Source organism: Oncorhynchus clarkii, chromosome 30, assembly GCF_045791955.1.
Source record: "Oncorhynchus clarkii lewisi isolate Uvic-CL-2024 chromosome 30, UVic_Ocla_1.0, whole genome shotgun sequence".
NCBI lineage: Eukaryota > Metazoa > Chordata > Actinopteri > Salmoniformes > Salmonidae > Oncorhynchus > Oncorhynchus clarkii.
Genome location: NC_092176.1, coordinates 42,466,604 through 42,493,220, shown reverse-complemented (window position 1 = coordinate 42,493,220; position 26,617 = coordinate 42,466,604). Strand labels below are relative to the sequence as shown.

General features: G+C 40.6%; 1 protein-coding gene across 1 annotated transcript; it reads left to right on the top strand.

Moving 5' to 3' along the window:
* The first annotated feature begins 330 nt into the window (after positions 1 to 330).
* Positions 331 to 25,742, top strand: LOC139389559 (interferon-induced GTP-binding protein Mx2-like). Its single transcript, XM_071136376.1, has 13 exons — positions 331 to 464; positions 14,059 to 14,255; positions 16,949 to 17,083; positions 17,677 to 17,831; positions 17,994 to 18,132; positions 18,283 to 18,481; positions 18,575 to 18,653; positions 19,860 to 19,982; positions 20,299 to 20,431; positions 20,697 to 20,855; positions 24,614 to 24,690; positions 24,898 to 25,107; positions 25,506 to 25,742. The coding sequence occupies exons 1-13, from the start codon at positions 331 to 333 to the stop codon at positions 25,740 to 25,742; spliced, it is 1,977 nt and encodes a 658-aa protein (XP_070992477.1).
* Positions 25,743 to 26,617: the final 875 nt, after the last annotated feature.

Here is a 26,617-nt window from a genome sequence, read left to right as displayed (position 1 = left end):
GGTCTCATCCTTCCTGGAGAGGAGCGAACAGGGAGTTGACCTGACCACCACTCCACATGGACCTGACCTATCTGCCTTTCTTTCCCAATCTGCTCCTCTGGTACAGCATGGCACACAGTCCACGGAGGCTCCCGCGGTCAACAGCCAACATGGAGCACGGGGGACAGGCCACTCCGCCAACGCCCTCTATGCCAGTGACACAAGTTAGCATGCCTCCATCTAGACAAAGCACCATTCCTTCACCTGAGTTGGAGGCATGCATGGCCACACAGTCATGGGTGAACAGGTTAGTACAGGAAGGGGCTGAGCACGCACTCTTGTGAGGCCACAATGTTGAGGATCAGCGAAGTGGAGATGTCGTTTCCTATCTTCACCACCTGGGGGACGGCCCGTCAGGAAGTCCAAGACCCAATTGCACAAGGCGGGGTTCAGATCCACAGCCTCAAGCTTAATGCTGAGCTACAGTCAATGAACATCATTCTTACATACAGTGCCTTGCGAAAGTATTCGGCCCCCTTGAACTTTGCGACCTTTTGCCACATTTCAGGCTTCAAACATAAAGATATAAAACTGTATTATTTTGGGAAGAATCAACAACAAGTGGGACACAATCATGAAGTGGAACGACATTTTATTGGATATTTCAAACTTTTTTTAACAAATCAAAAACTGAAAAATGGTCTTACTCATGTCGGCCACGGAGAAGGAGAGCCCACAGTCCTTGGCAGCTGGCCGCGTTGGTGGCACTGTGTTATCCTCAAAGCGGGAAAAGAAGGTGTTTAGTTTGTCTGGAAGCAAGACGATGCTGTTCGCAACGTGACTGCTTTTCCTTTTTTTTTGTAGTCCGTGATTGTCTGTAGACCCCTGCCACGTACGTCTGGTGTCTGAGCCGTTGAATTGCGTCTCCACTTTGTCTCTCGACATTTTAACTGTTTGCGGATGACTACTTTGTTTTGTATTCTGCCGTATTCCCGTCACCTTGCCGTGGTTAAATGGGGTGGTTCTTGCTTTCGATTTTGCGCGAATGCTGCCGTCTACCCACGGTTTCTGGTTAGGGTAGAGTGGGTACATCGTGAGTACAAATATCTCCTATACACTTCTTGATAAACTCGGTAACTGTTTCAGTGTACACGTCCATATTATTATCATAAGCTACCCGGAACATATCCCAGTTAGTGTGATCAAAATAATCTTGAAGCGGTATTCCGATTGGTCAGACCAGCGTTGAATAGTCCTTAGCATGGGTACATCCTGTTTGAGTTTCTGCCTATAGGAAGGGAGGAGAAAAATGGAGTCGTGGTCAGATTTGCCGAAAGGAGGGGACAATGGTCCTGTGTTTTTCCAGCGCGAGTGCTACAGTTGATATGCTAATAGAATCTAGGTAGCCTTGTTCTCAAATTTGCTCTGTTAAAATCCCCAACTACAATAAATGCAGCCTCAGGATATATAGCTTCCAGTTTCCATAAAGTCCATTGAAATTCCTTATGGGCTGTCGTGGTATCGGCTTGAGGGGGGATATACATGGCTGTGACAATAACCAAAGAGAATTCTCTTGGGAGATAATATGGTCGGCATTTGATTGTGACGTATTCTAGGTCAGGTGAACAAAAGGACCTGTAGTTCCTGTATGTTTTTACAATTACACCATGAATTGTTAATCATGAAACATACACCCCCGCCCTTCTTCTTCCCGTCCTTCTTCCTGGAGAGATGTTTATTCCAGTGCGATGCACTGAGAATCCAGATGGATTCTGGCCGGACTCCGACAGTATATCCCAAGAGAGCCAGGTTTCCGTGAAACAGAATATGTTACAATCACTGATGTCTCTCTTGCCTTGATCTCGTCAACTTTGTTAACTAGGGACTGGACATTAGCGAGTAATATACTCGGAAGCGGTGGGTGGTGTGCACGCCTCCTAAGTCTAACTAGAAGACCGTTCCGAATTGCTCTTCTCTGGGTGAAGATTTAGGATGCAAAGTTTAGGGATTAGTGGTATTGGGGTAGAGGTAATCTCAGAGATATAGACCAGTACTGAGTTACAAAACTTTTCTATCTCAGCACACTCCCTCAGGCAATGATACAAGGTGCCTAAATATGTGTTACATTTAACACAAAGGTCTGGGATATTAGGGTCACATTTGTGGAGCTTAACAGTGGTGATGTTCTCATTACCCAATCTCAGACAGGTGTTTATTGTCTGAGCTCTAGAGCATATCATACCCTAATCCTCTGCTGAAATATCTTCAAATATCTGAAAATCTCTTACTTTCAGAGTTGTTTTTATGAGTAATATTTTCCCATACGTAATGTGACCTCTCCCATAACACATATTAACAGAACACGTTTCTAAAGTGGTCAAAGGAGGTTGTAGGGCAGATTGTTATAAATTGGAAAAAATAAAGCTTCTCAATTGTAAGTATTTGAAAAAATGCTTTTGTAGTAAGTTAAATATATCCTTTAATTCTTCAAACGACATGAGCCCTTTTTCATTGTATAAATCCGTTACTTTAACAATACCCTTTTCTTGCCCATTCTTTAAACCCACGTCATTATTTCTTTCTCCCCAATTGGTAGTTACTGTCTTGTCCCATCGCTGCAACTCCTGTACAGACTCAGGAGAGGCGAAGATTGAGAGCCGTGAGTCGTAAAAATGTAAAACGTAAAAAGGTTAAGAACTTTTGTGAAAGAGCACAGTTTGAAAGATATGAGAAAATATAAATCAAACCGGATGGACATCAGAAATAGATGGGAGAGGTTTGAGGGTAGAAGAAGGACAGGAGTAAAAACAAACAAAATAGAACTATTGTAAAATAGACTGTGTCCATAAAATGTATATAGTATGTATAAGCTGGAAATACAGGCCTAAACATTGTTGTTCATTAGTTTTCTCCAATTGGGGGAGGGGTGGTAGGGTTGGAGGTTAATAAAGGAAAGTATATTAAAAAAGGGGGGGTACCAAAACATTTCTGTAGCATTGAAGGTCCCCAAGAACACAGTGGCCTCCATCATTCTTAAATGGAAGACGTTTGGAACCACCGAGACTCTTCCTAGAGCTGGCCACCCGGCCAAACTGAGAAATCGGGGGAGAAGGGCCTTCATCAGGGAGGTGACCAGTAACCTGATGGTCAGTCTGACAGAGCTAGAGAGTTCCTCTGTGGAGATGGGAGAACCTTCCAGAAGCACAACCATCTCTACAGCACTCCACTAATCAGGCCTTTATGGTAGAGTGCCCAGACGGAATCCACTACTCAGTAAAAGGCACATGACAGCCCGATTGGAGTTTGCCAAAAGACAGCTAAAGGTCTCTCATGAGAAACAAGATTCTCTGGTCTGATGAAACTAAGATTGAATGCCAAGCGTCACGTCTGGAGGAAACCAGGCACCATCCCTACGGTGAAGCATGGTGGTGGCAGCATCATGCTGTGGGCAGGGACTGGGAGACTAGTCAGGATCAAGGGAAAGATGAACAGAGAAAAGTACAGAGAGAGCCTTGATGAAAACCTGCTCCAGAGTGCTCAGGACCTCAGACTGGGGTGAAGTTTCACCTTCCAACAGGACAATGACCCTAAGCACACAGCCAAGACAACTCAGGAGTGGCTTCGGGACAAGTCTCTGAATGTCCTTGAGTGGCCCAGCCAGAGCCTGGACTTGAACCCGATCGAACATCTCTGGAGAGACCTGAAAGTAGCTGTGCAGCGACACTCCCCATCCAACCTGACAGTGCTTGAGAGGACATGCAGAGAAGAATGGGAGAAACTCACTAAATACAGGTGTACCAAGCTTGTATCCTCATACCCAAGAAGACTCAAGTCTGTAATCGCTGCCGCCAAAGGTGCGTCAACAAAGCACTGAGTAAAGGGCTTGAATACTTCTGGAAATGTGATATTTCTTGTTTTCTTCTTTTTTTCTCAAATTGAAAAAAAATCTGTTTTTCCTTTGCCTTCATGTGGTATTCTGTGTAGATTGATGATGAAGACAAACAATTTAATTCCTTTTAGAGTAAGGCTGTAACGTAACAAAATCTGGAAAAAAGTAAAGGGGTCTGAATACTTTCCGAATGCACTGTGTATAAATAGGTGGACATTTATGATTTCCTTTCTCTTTGATGGTACGGCAACAGCTCCGCCCACAACCGTAAGGCTCTCCAGAGGGTAGTGAGGTCTGCTCCGCCCATAACCGTAAGGCTCTCCAGAGGGTAGTGAGGTCTGCTCCGCCCACAACCGTAAGGCTCTCCAGAGGGTAGTGAGGTCTGCACAACGCATCCCCAGGGGAAAACTACCTGTCCTCCAGGACACCTGCACCACCCGATGTCACAGGAAGGCCAAAAAGATCATCAAGGACAACCACCCGAGCCACTGCCTGTTCACCCCGCTATCATCCAGAAGGCGAGGTCAGTACAGGTGCATCAAAGCTGGGACAGAGAGACTGAAAAACAGCTTCTATCTCAAGGCCATCAGACTGTTAAACAGCCATCACTAACATTGAGTGGCTGTTGCCAACACACTGACACTGACTCAACTACAGCCACTTTAATAATAAAAAATTGGACGTAATAAATGTATCACTAGTCACTTTAAACAATGCCACTTTATATAATGTTTACATACCCTACATTACTCATCTCATATGTATATACTGTACTCTATACCATCTACTGCATCTTGCCTATGCCATTTGGCCATCGCTCACCCATATATCTATATGTACATATTCTTATTCATTCCTTTACACTTGTGTGTGTATAAGGTAGTTGTTGTGAAATTGTTAGATTATTTGTTAGATATTACTGCACGGTTGGAACTAGAAGCACAAGCATTTCTCTACACTTGCATTAACATCTGCTAACCATGTGTATGTGGCAAATAAAATTTGATTTGATTTGAAGCCACCCTAGTCATAGACTGTTCTCTCTGCTACCACACGGCAAGCGGTACAGGAGCGCCAAGTCTATGACCAAGAGGCTTTTTGAATAGCTTCTACCCCCGAGACATAAGACTCCTGATTTTTGTTCCTCTTTTATTTTTTACTTTAATTTATTCCGTGAATATTTATTTTCTTAACCCTTATTTTTCTTAAACATTGTTGGTTAAGGACTAAGCATTTCACTGTAAGGTGAAACACCTGTTGTATTCGGCGCATGTGACAAATAATATTGCATTTTATTTTTATAATGAAGTCAACAAACATAAAGACAAAGAATGTGAAGAAAGGGAGGAGACAAAAATAAAAATTTGAGCGGTATATCATTTCTGGTTTATTACTCGAGTCATTCATACTGTACATTTTTATATACTTACAGTTGAAGGTATAAAGTTTTTATGGATTTACTATGCTGCTATCTGTCGTTGCTGGAATGCTGACTTGCGTCTTTTCAAAGTTAGTATTACTTAATTCTTTCAATGTGTCATTATGCTCATATGATCACATATCACATGTCAGAATGATTTTTTTTATGTAGTTTTACGAAAGTTCAATCCGGTGGGCTGGTCTGAGTGCTCATCGTCATTCAGTATAACATGATTCCCTTTGTTTCCTATTCTACAGGCGTAGTGGGAATGAATACAAAACATATCATCATCAGTGTCACGGTCGTCATCCTGAAAATGACTGGACCAAAGCGCAGCGTGGTGAGCGTACATTTTCTCTTTATTTATAAAAATGTCGCCAACAAAACAAGAAAGAAAGAAACGACCGTGAAGCTTACAAGGGCTGTAGTGCCACTAACAAAGACAACTACCCACAATAACAAAAGAGAAAAAGGCTGCCTAAGTATGATTCCCAATCAGAGACAACGATAGACAACTGTCCCTGATTGAGAACCACACCCCGGCCAAAACAGACGAAGGCTGCAATGTAAGAAAAATGTGGAGAAAAAAAAAATCACGGGGTCTGAATACTTTCCAAATGCACTGTGTAATATACACAGGATAGACTTCACCGTTCAATTAAATGCTTACTGGCAGCAATCTCATTCTCTCATCAAGTCTATTTGAATCATGTCACGTTTCTTCCAGGTGTGTTACCCACTGGCCTACTCTTTCCTCTTACCGTGTCGTTCTGTTTCCTCTCCCCTCGCTACCACTCTCCTCGTATCTCTATCAATTATATTTTAATGTAGGGAACGCCATATAACATCTGAAACACAACCAAAACAAACAGAAAATGCATCCCAAAAAGTTTGAAGAGTCACAAGTTTGAGGTAATCATTGCATGGGACCAAATATTAAACGTTTGACTATTTTAATACACATATACGTGATTTTTTTTTTCTCCACATTTTTCTTACATTACAGCCTTCGTCTAAAATGTATTAAAATCGACCCTTTCGGCGTCTGAAATGACTTAAACAACAAAATGTCCCAATACTTCTGGTCCCCTAAATTGGGGTGAGTACGTACAAAAAGTGCTGACATTTCTAAACGGTTCACCCGATATGGATGAAAATACCTTCAAATTAAAGCTGACAGTCAGGCACTTTAACCTCACAGGCATTGTATCGTTTCAGAGTACAGAGCCAAAACAACAAAACTATTGTCACTGTCCCAAAAATCAACTAAGAACTGTGACATTCAGCTTCAGTTATGTTGCCTGTAGCCTATTCATGTTAATTATCATTCTAATAATTTCTTTCATTGTTACAGGTGAAGTTTCTAAGAACCGAGTTACATCTTGCCCAAACTGATTCGGGGAAATGCATCTCTATGCAAGCTTCAAACCTCCTACCCATCTAACAACGGTTGGTCCCACAGTCACCAACCTCTGTTTGCAAATGAAAGCTACCCAGCAATGGATTCGACCTCTGTGTTTCCCTTACTGCTGGCGGGGCCATGGTTAATTTGGAACCTGCGTGTCCTGTTTTAGCACTCAGCACTTCATAACACTTTTACTCAAGTGCCTTTTCACGGTTGGTTTTACAGTTTCTATGGATTATCAGGCAGATTATGCCTGATAACGTCGAGATCTCGTTATGTGTTAGACAGTTGGCCCTCCGAGTACAGGTTTACTACGGTGATTCCCAGCCGTGTACTTTTAGGGGATTTTCAGGCTCAGTAGTCTGCAGTTCATTGACCTTACGTTACTCTATAGTGGGCCTCAACTCATAGGCCTAGCCAAAGCACACTAGGTGATTCACAGTATTTCAGGCAACTATTAGGTCTGGTTGCTTTGTCTCGTGCCACTTTTGCCCATTCATATTCAATCAGCATGACTGATACTAAGCTACGTTCTATTCTATAGCGTATGCTCGCAGCCCTCAGACAAAGCGGTTTCCCTCCGCGTTGACAACGTCTCAGTGGGTTTCCTATCACTTTTATTCCTTCAGGTGATTTAGTTATTTTCTAATCCGGTCTTTTCAACCTTAATCACTATATAGCTTCACTCTTAAGCTAAATCAGGTTCCCCCGGGGGGTACTATCATAAAAGCTCGCATTGACACTCAATCCATTCTCTTGCTTTAAATGTTAATATATCTTCACGCATGACCCCGCTCTGCTCCTCATCATCGTTCTCTATTCATCCCTCTTCTTCAACCCCCCCCCCCGATCTGCTTTTACTTCTCTTCTTTCTTAATATAAAAGGTGTTCTCTTTCCTCTCAACCATCTCAGCTGGTGACTCGTTCCGAACTGGATCAACAACCACAGCAGCCGCACTAGGCGCTTACACCTCATATGTTAGACCCAATCCATTGGCAATCCTCTCAGGTTTGGGTAGCCTAGTGGTTAGAGCGTTGGACTAGTAACCGGAAGGTTGTAAATTCAAACCCCCCCAGCTGACAAGGTACAAATCTGTCGTTCTGCCCCTGAACAGGCAGTTAAACCCACTGTTCCTAGACCGTCATTGAAAATAAGAATTTGTTCTTAACTGACTTGTCTAGTTAAATAAAGGTCAAATAATGTAACAATTTGAAGCATTCACAGGCCGGCATAGAGTCAGACACTTTATCATGTGTCCCTATTGTTTCATACTCCATGCATGATATGGTTCAAATCACAGTACAGCATAGGTGGTGTTGTTCTATGGCTAAACACATCAGCAAATGTTTGATTCGGGCACTCAGCGCGCCATACTTTATTAAAAAATGTAATATATTACTTTCCGTTACAGAAAAATCTCACTTTTGTTATTTTCCTTGCATGCATCTCTTTTTTTTTTTTTTTACCTCAAATTAATAATTGATTTCAATCTTTAGATCCAATTGTTGTTTAGTGGCGTCCCCTGTCCTGCGCCTGACTCCTTCACCGAGACGCACCTTATCACATTTTATTTGACCAGGCAAGTCAGTTAAGAACAAATTCTTATTTTCGATGACGGCCCTATGAACAGTGGGGTTAACTGCCTTGTTCAGGGGGCAGAACGACAGATTTGTACCTTGTCAGCTCGGGGGTTTGAACTTGCAACTTTCCAGTTACTAGACCAACGCTCTAACCACGAGGCTACCCTGCCGCCTCGTAAGTAACTTACATAAATTCCACCCTCGCTCTCCAGAAACTAGGTTACCGGTCATGCTCTGCTACACCTCATATGTCTGGCCCAAGCCCAATCTATTGGCTATCCTCTAAGCTCAATGGTTCTTTTACCATAGCTAGCCATGGCTACATTAGTTGGCAAGTGTCCAATTACACTCATGCATATAGCTGCAGGGGCCCTTCATTATTGTATTTGCAAAGCACTCGGCAGGTCTGAACTGGACGGAGACTTTTAAAGACTGGGACTTTTCCCGCATTTCGGCACTATTGGGTTCAACGCTCAGCTAGCGTTTCATGTTAATCATACATATCACATTACGTGGTTGGTTAGCCGTACATGCTGTCGTGACTTTACTTTCGTTAATCTGATGACTGTTACTTATTTTGTCCACTTACTATGTTTAATTGTTACCCGATTAAATTAATCATGTAACAATTAACTCATTAGGAATTTGTGGCACAACGGAAGAGTTTATTTAACTTCATTGGGATAGGGGGCAGCATTTTCACTTTTGGATGAAAAGCGTGCCCAGAGTAAACGGCCTGCTACTCAGTCCCAGATGCTAATATATGCATATTATTAGTAGTATTGGATAGAAAACCCTCTGAAGTTTCTAAAATTGTTTGAATGATGTCTGTGAGTATAACAGAACTCATATGGCGAAAACCTGAGAAAAAAATCCAATCAGGAAGTGGGAAATCTGAGGTTTGTAGTTTTTCAACTCAGCCCCGATTGAAGATACAGTGGGATATTGGTAATCTTGCACTTCCCAAGGCTTCCACTAGATGTCAACAGTCTTTAGAACATTGTTTCAGGCTTCTACTGTGAAGGGGGGCTGAATGAGAGCTGCTTGGGTCAGGTGTCTGGCAGAGAGCCACGGGCGCGGTCATGTGAAAGTTACCTCTCGTTCCATTGCTTTTCTACAGACAAAGGAATTCTCCGGTTGGGACATTATTGAAGATTTACATTAATCAATCTATAGGATGTTGTTTTGTACTTCATTTGATATGTTTCTACAACCAATAATATAACTTTTTGGACTTTGGACCTTTCCGCTGGACTTGCACGCGCGTTTGGATTTGTTTACCAAATGCCCTAACAAAAAGAGGTATATGGACATAAATGATGAACTTTATCGAACAAATCAAACATTTATTGTGGAACTGGGATTCCTGGGAGTGCATTCTGATGAAGATCATCACAGGTAAGTGAATATTTATAATGCTATTTCTGACTAATGTTGACTCCACAACATGGCGGATATTTCTTTGGCTGGTTTGGGCTCTGAGCGCTGTACTCAGATTATTGCATGGTATGCTTTTTCCGTAAAGTTTTTTTGAAATCTGACACAGCGGTTGCATTAAGGAGAAGTTTATCTAAAGTTCCATGTATAATAGTTGTATCTTTTATCAATGTTTATTATCAGTATTTCTGTAATTTGATGTGGCTCTCTGCAAAATCACTGCAGTGCTACTGAACATAACACGGCAATGTAAAATGAGATTTTTGGATATAAATATGCACTTTATCGAACAAAACATACATGTATTGTGTAACATGAAGTCCTATGAGTGTCATCTGATGAAGATCAAAGGTTAGTGATGCATTTTATCCATATTCCTGCTTTTTGTGACTCCTCTCTTTGACTGGAAAAATGGCTGTGTTTTTCTGTGACTTGTTGGCGACCTAACATAATCGTTTGTGGAGCTTTCGCTGTAAAGCCTTTTTGGAATCAGACACTGTGGCTGGATTAACAAAAATGTTATCTTTAAAATGGTGCCTAATACTTGTATGTTTGAGAAATTTGATTTATGAGATTTCGGTTGTTCCCCTCTGTGGGAGAGATGGAGGCCTGGTTACTGTCACCTCCCACCAGTCTGATCTGACCATTCTGATCCTTACAGGACAGTCATGAAATTGCAGATGTCTGATTTCAACCAATCACATTAAACAATGTTTTTGATTTCTGCACTCAGTGCGCTTTCATTAATAAACATTTCCTATAATAATTTATTACAGCGTAAAACACTTTTGTTCTATTCTTCACATGCATCTGTTTTACATCTAATTATCATTGTCTTTAATCTTCAGATCCAACTGTTGCTCCCTGTGTCCCTTCCCCTTAGTGAGTAAGTTATTTATGTTTGGAGGGGGGTTCGGGCTAACTGTCATCAGCATTTGGCCCCGAGGAGCATTCCTTCGGAGATGAGACCATAGACCAAACTATTTAATAAAATTAAACAATAATAAATAAAAGCCCATAATGCATTCTATCTCTGGTGTTCTTTCATTTAAGCCAGTACTCGATGAAAAACTGTACTTGAGTGTGCTGTTCTGTACATTACAATGCTCTTTTAAATTAAATGTTTGTAGGATTTAATACAATTTCTTGTGGCGGATTTGAGGGGTAGCCCCGACCCGGTCTTGAACACAGGTCCCTGCAACTGTCAGTCTAACACCGTCAGGGTCGTTCGACCAATTAGGTGCCTTTTTGGAGTATAACTTTGTAAAAAAAACATGTTATTTCACCTCATTTTAACATTCTGTCATAAAGAGCACATGTTATTTCACCTCATTTTAACATTCTGTCATAAAGAGCACATGTTCAACTTAATAAAAATCACATCTTAAGATGTAAATATATATATATATATATATATAGTAAGGGCCTATTAAAGTAATAGGGATTGAAATAATCCTAAATCAGCCATAAATCCCCTTTGTGACAGGGGGAATGCAAGCTTGTTGTGTGCAACAGAGAGGGGCAATTGAATACAAGCTTCACAAAAAAAATAGAAATGGTTAGAAACGTTTCTATCCTGTCTATCTATGGTTAACAGGGTTTATGTGTTATGCTCAACTTGCTCAGTTTTCCACCACAAAACACCAGACAGAGTAGAACCAGCTCACCTGCTTTTGATGATTTAGATATTCAATGTTTCTTTTGGAGAAAAAAAACTATTCACCATATTAAAACAAGAGTTCAGTTCACGTAACAGGGTAGACCTTAAAATGAGGGACATGGTTGCGTTACAACGATTGTGAGACTTGGAGAAATTTTGGGGCTTAGGTGGATTAAAATCATCCTAGAAGATATGTCAAAATTATGAATTAGCAAGTCTTTATTCATATAACACAATCTGATTTATTGAATTGTTCATGTGGTCTATATTAAAGGGCACTTCATTCAATATCACAGGCTTTTGAAAATTCAATATTTGTGCACAATTTATACTTAAAATATCGAAATGGCACTAATTTCATGGAACGACCCTTTAAACCAATATGCCAAAAAAGGTCAAAACCTCTTTTGAAAAGTCGCTAGGTATTGTACAGTCACTACACTACACCCTTTCTTCGTCTACAGAAAACAGTTTAATTGGCCTCACTCAGTGCAATCCCATTTCTGACACCAATGTAGGCCTTTGGCGAAATCAGGGGTGACCCTGGCCAAGACTTGAACCCGGAAACCTGAGATTTTTAAGAATGTTTTTTTTTTTTGTTGCTAAAGATGGCAAAAACACACACAAAAATACATTAAGAAACACATTTTTAATGAGACAAATCTTAACTGACGAAGGTGAATGTAGGTGAGAATGTCAGTGAAGCAGCCATACAGTTTATAGATCTCAATAAAAGTCAGATGGTTCTAAAATGATTACGGTTTATATCGATTGCATTCTTCAAAATGTTGCCAACTGAAACTGTTATGTAAAGCCGTTATTGTTGCTGAGTTGATCAGTGAAACTGATGATCTGATTGGCTCTTCCTATAGAGATAAAAGTTACGTCCACTCACTGTTTCCTTTCTCCGCCAGGGATCTGAAAGGTTGAACTGACTGATTTCACCTTGATTTTCTTCTTCCTCATTAAGAAATTTGACCGAGAAGAGAATTTTGGGGAATTTTAAAACACTTCTGTTTGTTTTTTTCTGATTTTTTGTATAATCCAATCCAAGTCTATAAACTGACAATTTTACGAATACAAGTAGCTTTGTACCCTAGGCATTACCATCCTGTGTTAGTGGGCGTGATTGAAATCAAAACCCAACCATTAAATATGCCAAGGAAAGTGGAGACGTCATCGATTCCTTAAATCTCAGATATTCTCGTTTAAAAAAAAAAAATGCTGACTTCATGACCAGTTATCCAATTTACAGTTTTTAGTTAATTCTGGGACTCAAACGGATGTTTATGACTTCCACCACTTGCCAGATAGACCGTTTCTTTTACCAGGTTTATTTGTTTATTTTTGCTTAATGCCCCTTTAAATTCCGTTTTTTTTTTTTTTGTATTTTGTTCTTGTAAACTTATTAGAGATAACTTTGGAAGTAGAAAACAGACAGCACACATTTTTTTTAGGGGGGGGGGACAAACTTCTAAATATTTACCTGACACCCAAACTACTTCAATTTGCAAGTTTGACCGTTGGTGTAAGTAGAATGTTCTAGAATGCCACCAAGATTATTTTACAACTCCGAGGATATCACCATCAGCAATCAGGAAAAAGAATGGGTGGTGTGCAAGCACTTTGGAACAATATCACAACTACGCTGAGGTTTATGGGTATTCAGGACAAAATACATGTGATTGTGCATGTCGTTTTCATAGAAGTGATTTCATCCAAGAGAACATACTCTTATTAACTTTTTTTGTTGTTTCCTTGGCAATTCAATTTTTTAAAAATGAGGTGAGATTATTTTAAAACGAATCCAAACCACTTGTTGAATAGTTCTTGTGTACAATATTTTGATATTTTATATGATTTTGTTGATACAAATTCTAAGTTTAGGAACTGGGCATGTACATAAATTACAACAGTAAACAGTCATAATCTAAATGTAAAATGTGATTGGATGATATATTGTGTTGAGAGGGAAAGGATAATAAACAAGGTAATGTTAAATAGACAAATCATGAGGATGGATCAGGTGTAACGTTATTGCAGGTTGTGACAATGACATACTGGCTTCATTTCTAACTTCTTTAGGCACCGTTACAATGTACAGAAACACTGTATTGCTCACAAAATTTGAAAACTCTGAAAAAAAAAAAAAAATTCTGAAAACTCTCATTTATTAAAATAATAATAATAATAATTTTAAAAAATTATAATAATAAAATAAAATCTGCATGTGTAACTAAATTTTTTTGAATACCTGCATTTGGCAAAAGGATTCAATCTTTAGTCCATGATAATTATTCATGCATATATTAAGTAAACAGTGTGAAAGTGTGTAAATCTAAATGTAATTAATAGAACATGTTATAGTTCCTTTGTGCATTGTATGTTCCAATCAGCTCGCAATTGTAAATGAGAACTTGTTCTCAACTTGCCTACCTGGTTAAATAAAGGTGAAATAAATAAATAAAAAATTAGTGGAAAATCTATTTAGCCATACATTGGTCATTTCAAATAATCATTCATCCTTTCAATCAACCAATCAATCAATCAAATGTATTTATAAAGCCATTTTGGACATCAACCGATGTCACAAAGTGCTTATACAGAAACACAGCTTAAAACCCCCCCAAACAAGCAAGCAATGCAGATGTAGAAGCACATTTCATTGCTTTAAATGCTTTTTCCAGTGAACCAATAAGTGGACAATTCCAGGACCAGATGGCTGAGCGGGTCAGGCCCTACATTGACTTAATAGACTACCTGAGATCCATTGGGATAGAGAAGGAGCTGCCTCTGCCATCCATTGCTGTGGTGGGAGACCAGAGTTCAGGAAAGAGCTCTGTGCTTGAGGCCCTATCTGGGGTGGCACTGCCCAGAGGGAATGGTAAGATACTCTGTTCTGTGGCGTCTAATGTTATTATGGAACTATTAGGCTATATAGCGATCCAGTTATCGAAACTGTTCCATTACTTGAGTGAATGTAAATTTTTTTGGCGATATTTCTTTGTTTTGTTGTTGGTCTATTTTGACAAAAAAAAGCTTCGTTATAAATTTAAACTAGATTATTCTTGTGACATTTTTACCCATAAGGATATACTATGACATTTGACAGACTCAATTTAATAAAACAACAATCTTTTGAAACTAGTTTTTAATACTGGTGCATTGACCTACTGCTGCTGTGCATTCAGCCCTCACGGCTGCCCTGACAGTGGTATACTGTTGTCCCCACTTCAAATAGCAATTCCACGCATGTACCTAACAGAGTTTCCACAAGACCTGACACAGATCCAATGGCGGACTGGCCGTCGGGAGCACCGGGACATTTCCCGGTGGCCTGAGGGTAATTTTGGCCTGCGGTGAATAGTCAATTTAACCAGCAATAATATAGCAAGCAGGAATAGACTACCTGAGATCCATTGGGATAGAGAAGGAGCTGCCCCTGCCAGCTGCCCATTGTCTGTTCCTAGGCCGTCATTGAAAATAAGAATTTGTTCTTTAACTGACTTGCCTAGTTAAATAAAGGTAAAATAAAAAAATGAGTTGACGGAGAATCCACGCATCAGGAGGGACTAGAATCCACACCTCAGGAGGGACTAGAATCCACGCATCAGGAGGGACTAGAATCCACGCCTCAGGAGGGACTAGAATCCACGCATCAGGAGGGACTAGAATCCACGCATCAGGAGGGACTAGAATCCACGCCTCAGGAGTGACTAGAATCCACGCATCAGGCGGGACTAGAATCCACGCCTCAGGAGGGACTAGAATCCACACCTCAGGAGGGACTAGAATCCACGCATCAGGAGGGACTAGAATCCACACATCAGGAGGGACTAGAATCCACGCATCAGGAGGGACTAGAATCCACGCATCAGGAGGGACTAGAATCCACGCCTCAGGAGGGACTAGAATCCACGCCTCAGGAGGGACTAGAATCCACGCCTCAGGAGGGACTAGAATCCACGCCTCAGGAGGGACTAGAATCCACGCATCAGGCGCGAATCTCGCTGCAGTGTCCCCGCACCAAAAATGACATCAGGTCTCTCCGCAACGCACATAACCAACCGTCTACCGTCTACCTGCCTCTCTACGGATAACATTTGAGACAAGTCGCACGGCGAAATGGGCGGTCAGAAGAGGGAAGGTGGAGCAGAGAGGGAGAGAATATAACAAAAAAGAGAAAGGCCCTTGCCACAGACGCTGCAAAATAAGTGACATGTTCGCCAGTAAGGGACCAGGTCAGTCAAAAAAAAAGAAAGTGCACATCCACTGTACAGAGAAACAGGCTACAGTAACCTAACCATAAAACATCATGAACGTAACACAGTAGCTTGTGTACAGCACAGGAAATGACAAAGATCATTAGCGCCATTAGTACCAGCATTACAAGTTACTACAATCATATACAGCTCTGGGAGAAATTAAAGAGACCACTCCAAATTAAAGCGACCACTCCAAATTAAAGAGGCCACTCCAAATTAAAAGAGGCCACTCCAAATTAAAAGAGGCCACTCCAAATTAAAAGAGGCCACTCCAAATTAAAAGAGGCCACTCCAAATTAAAAGAGGCCACTCCAAATTAAAAGAGGCCACTCCAAATTAAAAGAGGCCACTCCAAATTAAAAGAGGCCACTCCAAATTAAAAGAGGCCACTCCAAATTAAAAGAGGCCACTCCAAATTAAAAGAGGCCACTCCAAATTAAAAGAGACCACTCCAAATTAAGAGACCACTCTTAATGTAGCCTACTGATACACTAATGATAGTGAGTATGATAATATAATATTTTCTTTGCAAAGGTGCAGAAGGAAGCAGCAGCACCAGAGCTTCAGGTGTTCCTGCAGAACGTGGAGATGGTGGTCAGTGCAGAGTCAGACTCAGAGCACAAACCTAAACATGGAGGCTATGATTTTAGATTAATATGTGCTTTATTATGAGATTATCAGTAGGACTATAATCGGGGAGGGACATGCAAATCGATGACTGCACAAGTAATACAAGTTTAAGTTATTTACAATGTTAATCTCATTCTGCAGAGCAACTAGATGTGCAGAGAGAGAGAGAGAGAGAGAGAGACAGACAGAGAGAGAGAGAGACATACACAGAGAGACAGACAGACAGAGAGAGAGATAGAAAATAGAAAGGGACAGCGAAAGCACTGAAAATCAATTTCATTATGTTGCCCGTCCTCAGTCCAAGGATTTGTTTTGTGTGGCTAGCCTTGTACATTTGTATGTGCTATGATTGGTGTATTCCTATAGAGTTTATGAGGGTGCACCCATAGGCTACTTGTTGGTAAGTCCCAAATGTTTTTATTTTGTAATGTGGATAACTTTCTTCCCAGATGAACATAGTGGCCAAATTTATAACCAGTTTGGTATCCGTTACATCAACAAATAGGGTTAGCCTACAAAATGAGTGTTCTGGTGGTTTGCGTGAACAGGGTGGCTTGGGATGGAGTCAAATTCCCAGCCTGAATGATTGTTTCAGTCTGCCCCTGCACAGATCAATGCTCACCAGAAAACTTTTTTTTTCATATAGCGTTGGTTATATTGTAACTTCATGTTACATTTCCAGGTATCGTCACCAGGTGTCCACTGGAACTCAGACTCTGTTATGTCAGCGGAGTGGCGTGGAAGGCTGTCATCTCATACAGAGACAAACGTATTAATATTGGTGACCCCTCAGAAGTCGCGGGACACGTTAAAGAAGGTTAGACTAAATGTTACTATTTGTATAATCTACTTAAAAAAAAACAGCATAAACTCTTGTAGAAACGATGTATTGCATAAAAAAGTGTTAGATTAAATGTTACGATTTGTGTAATCTATTTAAAAAATAACAAAATCTTGTAGAAACGATGTATTGCATATTTACATGCATTTTCTGATCATTTAGCCAGATCTTGAACATATACAATGTGTTTAGTACATGTAAACAACATTTACATTGGTCTGTAGACGCTTTTGTTGGGGGGGTTTTAAAAAAAAAGTCCCAGTTCGATAGTGCCTGCTAGTTTGTCTGGTCAATCCATAACTGAATGTACCGTTGAGGTTCTAGTGTACATACAGTGGGGCAAAAAAGTATTTAGTCAGCCACCAATTGTGCAAGTTCTCCCACTTAAAAAGATGAGGCCTGTAATTTTCATCATAGGTACACTTCAACTATGGCAGACAAAATGAGGGAAAAAAAAAATCCAGAAAAATCACATTGTAGGATTTTTAATTAATTAATTTGCAAATTATGGTGGCTGACTAAATACTTTTTTGCCCCACTGTACATATTTCTTCAATTTGATTTAACAGCCCAGAACGAGTTAGCAGGAGAGGGAGTGGGTATATGTGATGAACTGATCAGTTTGAAGATCATGTCCTCTTCAGTGTGTGACCTGACACTGATAGACTTACCTGGGATCGCCAGGGTACCAGTACAAGGACAACCAGAAGACATTGGAGCCCAAGTGAGACTTGATTTTGATAACTTTCGGATTTTAGCCAATCTTTTTTCGATTCAAGTAGTGTGAAATCGACATATCAATACATAAAACATCCATAAAAAGTGACATTACCAAGATTGATAAAACAAAACCACACCAGTCATGTCTTCTGGCTTTTCTCTCTAGATTAAACGTCTCATTCTGAAAATATTATCTAAACAAAAAACCATTAACTTGGTGGTGGTGCCATGCAATGTTGACATAGCAACAACAGAAGCTCTGAAAATGGCCAAAGAAGTGGATCCTGAAGGCACAAGAACTCTGGGTAAAGAAATCATACAAAGTAGACTAAATAATAACAACATACTACAGGGAAGGTTTATTTGCACTGAAATGTCTTCAATGTGTTGTTGTTGTTGTTGTTGTTGCTCTAAGAGTAATGTTTTCCTTATGCGTGTCTTTTTCTGTCTTCCAGCCATTCTGACGAAGCCAGACCTGATTGACAGGGGAACAGAGAAGGACGTGTTGGACATTGTTCGCAATAAAATCATCCCTCTCAATATGGGCTACGTCATTGTGAAATGTCGTGGTCAGAAACAAATTAACGATGGCGTCACCATAAATGACGCCATCGAGGAGGAGAGGGACTTCTTCGAAAATCACGACGAATTCAGGTGAACCGTTTACCTGTTTCTCGACCTCTTGACACTAAAGGTACAATGTATGTTCTTCCACTATATCTTGTCTCTCTCTTTTTCAATGTATAGCTCCCTCCTGGATGAAGAAAGGGTAACCACCAAGTGCCTAGCCGCTAGACTCACCCAAACCCTGGTCAACCACATCCAAGTTAGGCCAACTTCTAATCATCTGTCCCTTATGCATTCTAGTTTGGAATGGAGGTAGTTATTTGCTTAAGGAGCACAGTTAGATAGAACACTTCCACATCCCATCCCCAGGGGGCAGTAGCAACCAGAATAGGTGCTTAACCTCCAGTGACACCCCATCCCGTGAACGGGACCGTTGTCATCATCTGACACTAATTAGCATAACGCAACGGACATAAATCTTCCATCAAAATCTTCCTATTCATGAAAATCACAAGTGAAATATATTGGAACACAGCTTAGCCTTTTGTTAATCACCCTGTCATCTCAGATTTTCAAAATATGCTTTACAGCCAATGCTAGACAAGCATTTGTGTAAGTTTATGATAGCCTAGCATAGCATTATGCCTTGCTAGCAGCAGGCAACCTTGTCACGGAAATCAGAAAAGCAATCAAATTAAATCGTTTACCTTTGATGAACTTCGGATGTTTTCACTCACGAGACTCCCAGGTAGATAGCCAAAGTAAATTTTTTCCCAAAATATTATTTTTTAGGCGAAATATCTCCGTTTGATCTTCACGTTTGGCTGAGAAATCAACCGGAAATTGCGGTCACGACAACGCCAAAAATATTCCAAATTAGCTCCATAATATCGACAGAAACATGGCAAACGTTGTTTATAATCAATCCTCAAGGTGTTTTTCAAATATCTATTCGATAATATATCAACGGGACAATTGGTTTCTCAGTAGAAGCGATTGGAATAATGGCTACCTCTGTATTTTACCCGAGAATTTCTCTGGGAGCATCAGGTGACCACTTGCGCAATGAAGCCACCTACGGGTATTCTTCAACATAAATGCGTAAAACTACGTCACAATGCTGTAGACACCTTGGGGAATACGTAGAAAGCATAATCTGGTTGATCGGGCATTCACAGCTCAATAGGGACACATCGGAACGCAGGGCTTTCAAAAGATGAGTCACTTCCGGATTGGATTTTTCTCAGGCTTTATACTCACAGACAATATTTTTACAGTTTTGGAAACTTTAGAGTGTTTTCTATCCTAAGCTGTCAATTATATGCATATTCTAGCATCTTGTCCTGACAAAATATCCTGTTTAATTTGGGAACGTTATTTTTCCAAAAATTAAAATACTGCCCCCTAGTACCAACAGGTATCTTGAATGACAATAATGTTATATATATATTTTTTTGTCTTTCAGAAATCCATGCCACAGATGGCTGATCAGATAAAACAGCAGCTGTGGGTTTATCAGACGGAATTGACTAAGTATGAGGGTGGTCCTCCCGTGGATCCTGTAGGGAAGAGGAAGTACCTTATTGAGGTGAGTAATCACTCAACCTATCAGCTGTCATCATTAATATAAAGTTGTATCGGTATGAATCGGGCGCCGATTCATTTTCAAATAAAATAAAAGCTTGAGTCTGTAAAGTTGGTTTAAAAAAAACCCCACATCACCTGTTATTTACTGTGGTCTGTTTCACCTGTTATTTACTGTGGTCTGTTTCACCTGTTATTTACTGTGGTCTGTTTCACCTGTTATTTACTGTGGTCTGTTTCACCTGTTATTTACTGTGGTCTGTTTCACCTGTTATTTACTGTGGCCTGTTTCACCTGTTATTTACTGTGGTCTGTTTCAGGTGATAAAACAGTTCAATTACAAGATTGATCAGCTGTGCAGAGGGGAGCTGAAGAACGATGAAAATCTATTCATTAACATGCAAAACATATTTGCAAAATGGTTTGAAAAGCTTGGACACTCCAGGGCAGGTTGTAAGTACACCATTTTAAATCGATAAACAGGTTATTGGTCGGGATATTGCACAGCAATAACTATTTTCACTTTATTTCACAAATATTCATAGTTTGTACTTATACTATAAACATATGTAATGCTGGTAAGTGTGTAAGCATGCACCCCCTCATAAATCAATTCTTATTCGCAATAAGTAATGGAACACAATAGTATTTATTTCTCATTATTTAATTTATTTTACCCCCCCAAAAATGATTATAACTTCCATTTCCCTCAATTTAGACCACAAAATGACCCAAGATGTGGTCAATGAATTTGACCAGAAGCACAGAGGACGAGAACTCCCAGGTTTCAATAACTACACTTTATTTGAAAGTGTAGTCCAGAAACTGGTGGGGGAACTGAAAAATCCAGCTATGGACACACTACAGAAAATCAAAGGTACTTTCACTTCATTTTTTACTATACTGATTTTGTTTTTAATACACTAATATTTGGCAAAAAATATTTAATCATGTTATAGCTTGAGGGACAGTGAGTGACAGTGAGTGACCATTAGATACCAATATTTCATCATGTCATAGCTTGAAGGACAGTGAGTGACCATTAGATACCAATATTTAATCATGTTGAGGGACAGTGAGGGACAGTGAGTGACCATTAGTGAGGGACAGTGAGTGACCATTAGTGAGGGACAGTGAGTGACCATTAGTGAGGGACAGTGAGTGACCATTAGATAGAACACACACACACACATGCTATTCTTTGGATGTACATCATTACATGATTTACTTTTGATATATATATTTTTTTTTTAAACACACAAAACACTTAATTACCTCCACATGATACTGATCCTCACTCCGTGGTGGGGGGGTTCGGGTGTAGGAGGTGAATGACACAGCCGTCCAGAGACCCCCTGCTAGTCGAAGACAACAAACACTCCCATTCATGTTTTTCATTTTTCTTTCCATTTGTATGTCTTGTAAATGTTTTGGATGCTTTGAAAATACATAATGCCTGAATGTCAATAAAGCAACATTAAATAGTACCTTAGTGGTGGAGGGAAGGGAATTGAATAGTGCCTTAGTGGTGGAGGGAAGGGAATTGAATAGTGCCTTAGTGGTGGAGGGAAGGGAATTGAATAGTGCCTTAGTGATGGAGGGAAGGGAATTGAATAGTGCCTTAGTGGTGGAGGTAAGGGAATTGAATAGTGCCTTAGTGGTGGAGGTAAGGGAATTGAATAGTGCCTTAGTGATGGAGGTAAGGGAATTGAATAGTGCCTTAGTGATGGAGGGAAGGGAATTGAATAGTGCCTTAGTGGTGGAGGTAAGGGAATTGAATAGTGCCTTAGTGATGGAGGGAAGGGAATTGAATAGTGCCTTAGTGGTGGAGGTAAGGGAATTGAATAGTACCTTAGTGGTGGAGGTAAGGGAATTGAATAGTACCTTAGTGGTGGAGGTAAGGGAATTGAATAGTGCCGTAGTGGTGGAGGTAAGGGAATTGAATAGTGCCTTAGTGATGGAGGTGATGGAGGTAAGGGAATTGAATAGTGCCGTAGTGGTGGAGGTAAGGGAAATGAATAGTACCTTAGTGATGGAGGTAAGGGAATTAAATAGTGCCTTAGTGATGGAGGTAAGGGAATTGAATAGTACCTTAGTGATGGAGGTAAGGGAATTGAATAGTACCTTAGTGATGGAGGTAAGGGAATTGAATAGTGCCTTAGTGATGGAGGTAAGGGAATTGAATAGTACCTTAGTGATGGAGGTAAGGGAATTGAATAGTGCCTTAGTGACAGAGGTAAGGGAATTGAATAGTACCTTAGTGGTGGAGGTAAGGGAATTGAATAGTACCTTTAGTGATGGAGGTAAGGGAATTAAATAGTGCCTTAGTGATGGAGGTAAGGGAATTGAATAGTACCTTAGTGATGGAGGTAAGGGAATTGAATAGTACCTTAGTGATGGAGGTAAGGGAATTGAATAGCACCTTAGTGGTGGAGGTAAGGGAATTGAATAGTACCTTAGTGATGGAGGTAAGGGAATTGAATAGTGCCTTAGTGATGGAGGTAAGGGAATTGAATAGTGTCTTAGTGACGGAGGTAAGGGAATTGAATAGTGCCTTAGTGATGGAGGTAAGGGAATTGAATAGTGTCTTAGTGACGGAGGTAAGGGAATTGAATAGTGCCTTAGTGATGGAGGTAAGGGAATTGAATAGTGCCTTAGTGATGGAGGTAAGGGAATTGAATAGTACCTTAGTGATGGAGGTAAGGGAATTGAATAGCACCTTAGTGGTGGAGGTAAGGGAATTGAATAGTACCTTAGTGATGGAGGTAAGGGAATTGAATAGTGCCTTAGTGATGGAGGTAAGGGAATTGAATAGTGTCTTAGTGACGGAGGTAAGGGAATTGAATAGTGCCTTAGTGATGGAGGTAAGGGAATTGAATAGTGCCTTAGTGACGGAGGTAAGGGAATTGAATAGTGCCTTAGTGATGGAGGTAAGGGAATTGAATAGTGCCTTAGTGATGGAGGTAAGGGAATTGAATAGTGCCTTAGTGATGGAGGTAAGGGAATTGAATAGTACCTTAGTGATGGAGGTAAGGGAATTGAATAGTGCCTTAGTGACAGAGGTAAGGGAATTGAATAGTACCTTAGTGGTGGAGGTAAGGGAATTGAATAGTACCTTTAGTGGTGGAGGTAAGGGAATTGAATAGTACCGTAGTGGTGGAGGTAAGGGAATTGAATAGTACCTTAGTGGTGGAGGTAAGGGAATTGAATAGTACCGTAGTGGTGGAGGTAAGGGAATTGAATAGTACCTTAGTGGTGGAGGTAAGGGAATTGAATAGTACCTTAGTGGTGGAGGTAAGGGAATTGAATAGTACCTTAGTGGTGGAGGTAAGGGAATTGAATAGTACCGTAGTGGTGGAGGTAAGGGAATTGAATAGTACCGTAGTGGTGGAGGTAAGGGAATTGAATAGTGCCTTAGTGGTGGAGGGAAGGGAATTGAATAGTGCCTTAGTGGTGGAGGGAAGGGAATTGAATAGTGCCTTAGTGGTGGAGGGAAGGGAATTGAATAGTGCCTTAGTGGTGGAGGGAAGGGAATTGAATAGTGCCTTAGTGATGGAGGGAAGGGAATTGAATAGTGCCTTAGTGATGGAGGGAAGGGAATTGAATAGTACCTTAGTGGTGGAGGTAAGGGAATTGAATAGTGTCTTAGTGGTGGAGGTAAGGGAATTGAATAGTGCCTTAGTGATGGAGGTAAGGGAATTGAATAGTGCCTTAGTGGTGGAGGGAAGGGAATTGAATAGTGCCTTAGTGGTGGAGGTAAGGGAATTGAATAGTACCTTAGTGGTGGAGGTAAGGGAATTGAATAGTACCTTAGTGGTGGAGGTAAGGGAATTGAATAGTGCCTTAGTGATGGAGGTAAGGGAATTGAATAGTACCTTAGTGATGGAGGTAAGGGAATTGAATAGTACCTTAGTGATGGAGGTAAGGGAATTGAATAGTACCTTAGTGATGGAGGTAAGGGAATTGAATAGTGCCTTAGTGATGGAGGTAAGGGAATTGAATAGTGTCTTAGTGACGGAGGTAAGGGAATTGAATAGTACCTTAGTGATGGAGGTAAGGGAATTGAATAGTGCCTTAGTGACAGAGGTAAGGGAATTGAATAGTACCTTAGTGGTGGAGGTAAGGGAATTGAATAGTACCTTAGTGGTGGAGGTAAGGGAATTGAATAGTACCGTAGTGGTGGAGGTAAGGGAATTGAATAGTACCGTAGTGGTGGAGGTAAGGGAATTGAATAGTACCGTAGTGGTGGAGGTAAGGGAAATGAATAGTACCTTAGTGGTGGAGGTAAGGGAATTGAATAGTACCGTAGTGGTGGAGGTAAGGGAATTGAATAGTACCTTAGTGGTGGAGGTAAGGGAATTGAATAGTACCTTAGTGGTGGAGGTAAGGGAATTGAATAGTACCGTAGTGGTGGAGGTAAGGGAATTGAATAGTACCGTAGTGGTGGAGGTAAGGGAATTGAATAGTACCGTAGTGGTGGAGGTAAGGGAAATGAATAGTACCTTAGTGGTGGAGGTAAGGGAATTGAATAGTACCGTAGTGGTGGAGGTAAGGGAATTGAATAGTACCGTAGTGGTGGAGGTAAGGGAAAACATCATAAGTCCTTAACGTATGCATTTGTATGCGTTTTTCCAGATCTGGTGCAGAAGCACTTTTTTGTTGTGTCCAAAAACAGCTTTGAGAATTATCCTTGCCTTCAGCGTTTTTCAATGGTAACGTAACAGTACATTAACAACTGTGGTATGATCTGTCACAATACACACTGCTCATCCGTCTAAATGCTGTTTTTTTATTTTTAACGTAATTTTATTTTGTGAATAGCCGTTTCTACACCTATTACGTGAAATGAGTTGTTTTTACCAAATTTTAAAAATATTTTTTTTATATACTACATCCTTACTCTTTGTTTGATCTCCTAGACCAACATTGATGACATCCAGAAACAGCAGTTAACCACTGTGATGGACAGGATCGAGGAGCAGTTTGAGATGGAGATGCAGATGTACACACAGGATGAAATCTTTGCTCGAACACTGACGCCAGCACAGAAGGAAACCCCAGGGAAAACCGACTGCTCAGGTTATGACACCAGGAGCAAGTACCCTGAACTCCTCAATTCATACTTTGAGGTACAACGCAACGCTAGTTTACAACATGGAGATCCAAATGTCAGCAGACATAGATTAAAGAGCGCAGGACGAGTTGTGCCAGGCAGCCGTCTCTAGCGCCAGTGATGACAGATTGTATTTTGAATGAAAAGATGAATTGGAGATGGTTAGGACGGCAGCAGTACGAATCCCAGCGTGTTGTTAATCTAAGCCAACCCCTTTAATTCTACTAACCGTAGTGGCTAAAATAGCTGACTCTTAAGTCGCTAATTAACCCCAACTAATTAACCCATAACAACTCGATCGCTAACTAGCTCTGATGTTCACACGCTAGCTTTGACGAAACCAATGTTTACATCTAAATCGTTAGTCCTTTCCCTCCCGCCCTTCCTCTCCTCTCCCGCCTACCTCTCTCTCAGATCGTGGTGCAGCGACTGGCGGACCAGGTGCCCATGCTGATCCGTTACTTCATCCTGAAGGAGTCAGCCAGGATCCTGTCCAGTGAGATGCTGGGCCTGCTGAACAGAGAAGACTTGGACGAGATGCTGAAGGAAGAATCAGAGATTGGCCGGAAACGTGAAGCCTTGAGGGATAAAGTCAAGCGTCTTGGACTGGCCAATAACAAGATCAGTAGCCTCTGGGATCAGAGTGGTTGACATTGTGATGTAACCAACAAGGGCTGAATAACTGTCCCACAATAATTTTACCTGCAATTAATCAACATACAGAATATTTAAAAAGATGGACATTTTAGTGCTGTCAAATTTCAGATTCAGAGCACTGAAAATGATATGCCCATTGTTACAGAACACAGCTATACTCTCAAGAGCTCTGGCCTGTTATACTATCATCACATATCCGCAAAATATTTAATCTCAAAATTGACAAATGAAAGATGTTAAGACTGTTTTTGATATGATTAAAACTGACAAATCGTCGCTGATGTACAGTAAGTAAACCTTGTATCTCCAAAATGTAAACAGCCGTACCATTAATGATCATACAAGCAACAAAACTTCAGAAGCTATTTGAGTACACACTGTGAAAAGGGACTACTTATAATTAATGTAAACATGTTGGGCAAAAATTAGAGTCGCAGGGTTTTCTTTTTCGACAGCAACGAATGGAAATACATGTTGTATCCCGTCCTTTTCTAATTGGTCGAAGGGGCATCAGCATTGAGAATAATGTTATGATAGCATCATGTATACTTGATGCCTGTAAATAACAACGGTGAAAATGGACACACTTGTCTGGTTCCTCTTTGCAACTGGAATGGCTTAGATGTACTCATTAGTTAAATCTGCTGTTTTGAGATATTTGTATATTAAATTGTATTCAGTTGATTATAAAACAGACCTATTCCAGGGTGATTTTAAGGAACAGAGGAGACTCTAGCAGAGCCTAATAATGTTGGGTGAACTGCAATGAAATAGCAATCGATTATTTGGTCCCAAATGAGGACTCAGCCGAGAAGAGATCAACATCCGACGAGCTTCTCCTTCACGTCTCTATGGATTAAAATGACAAT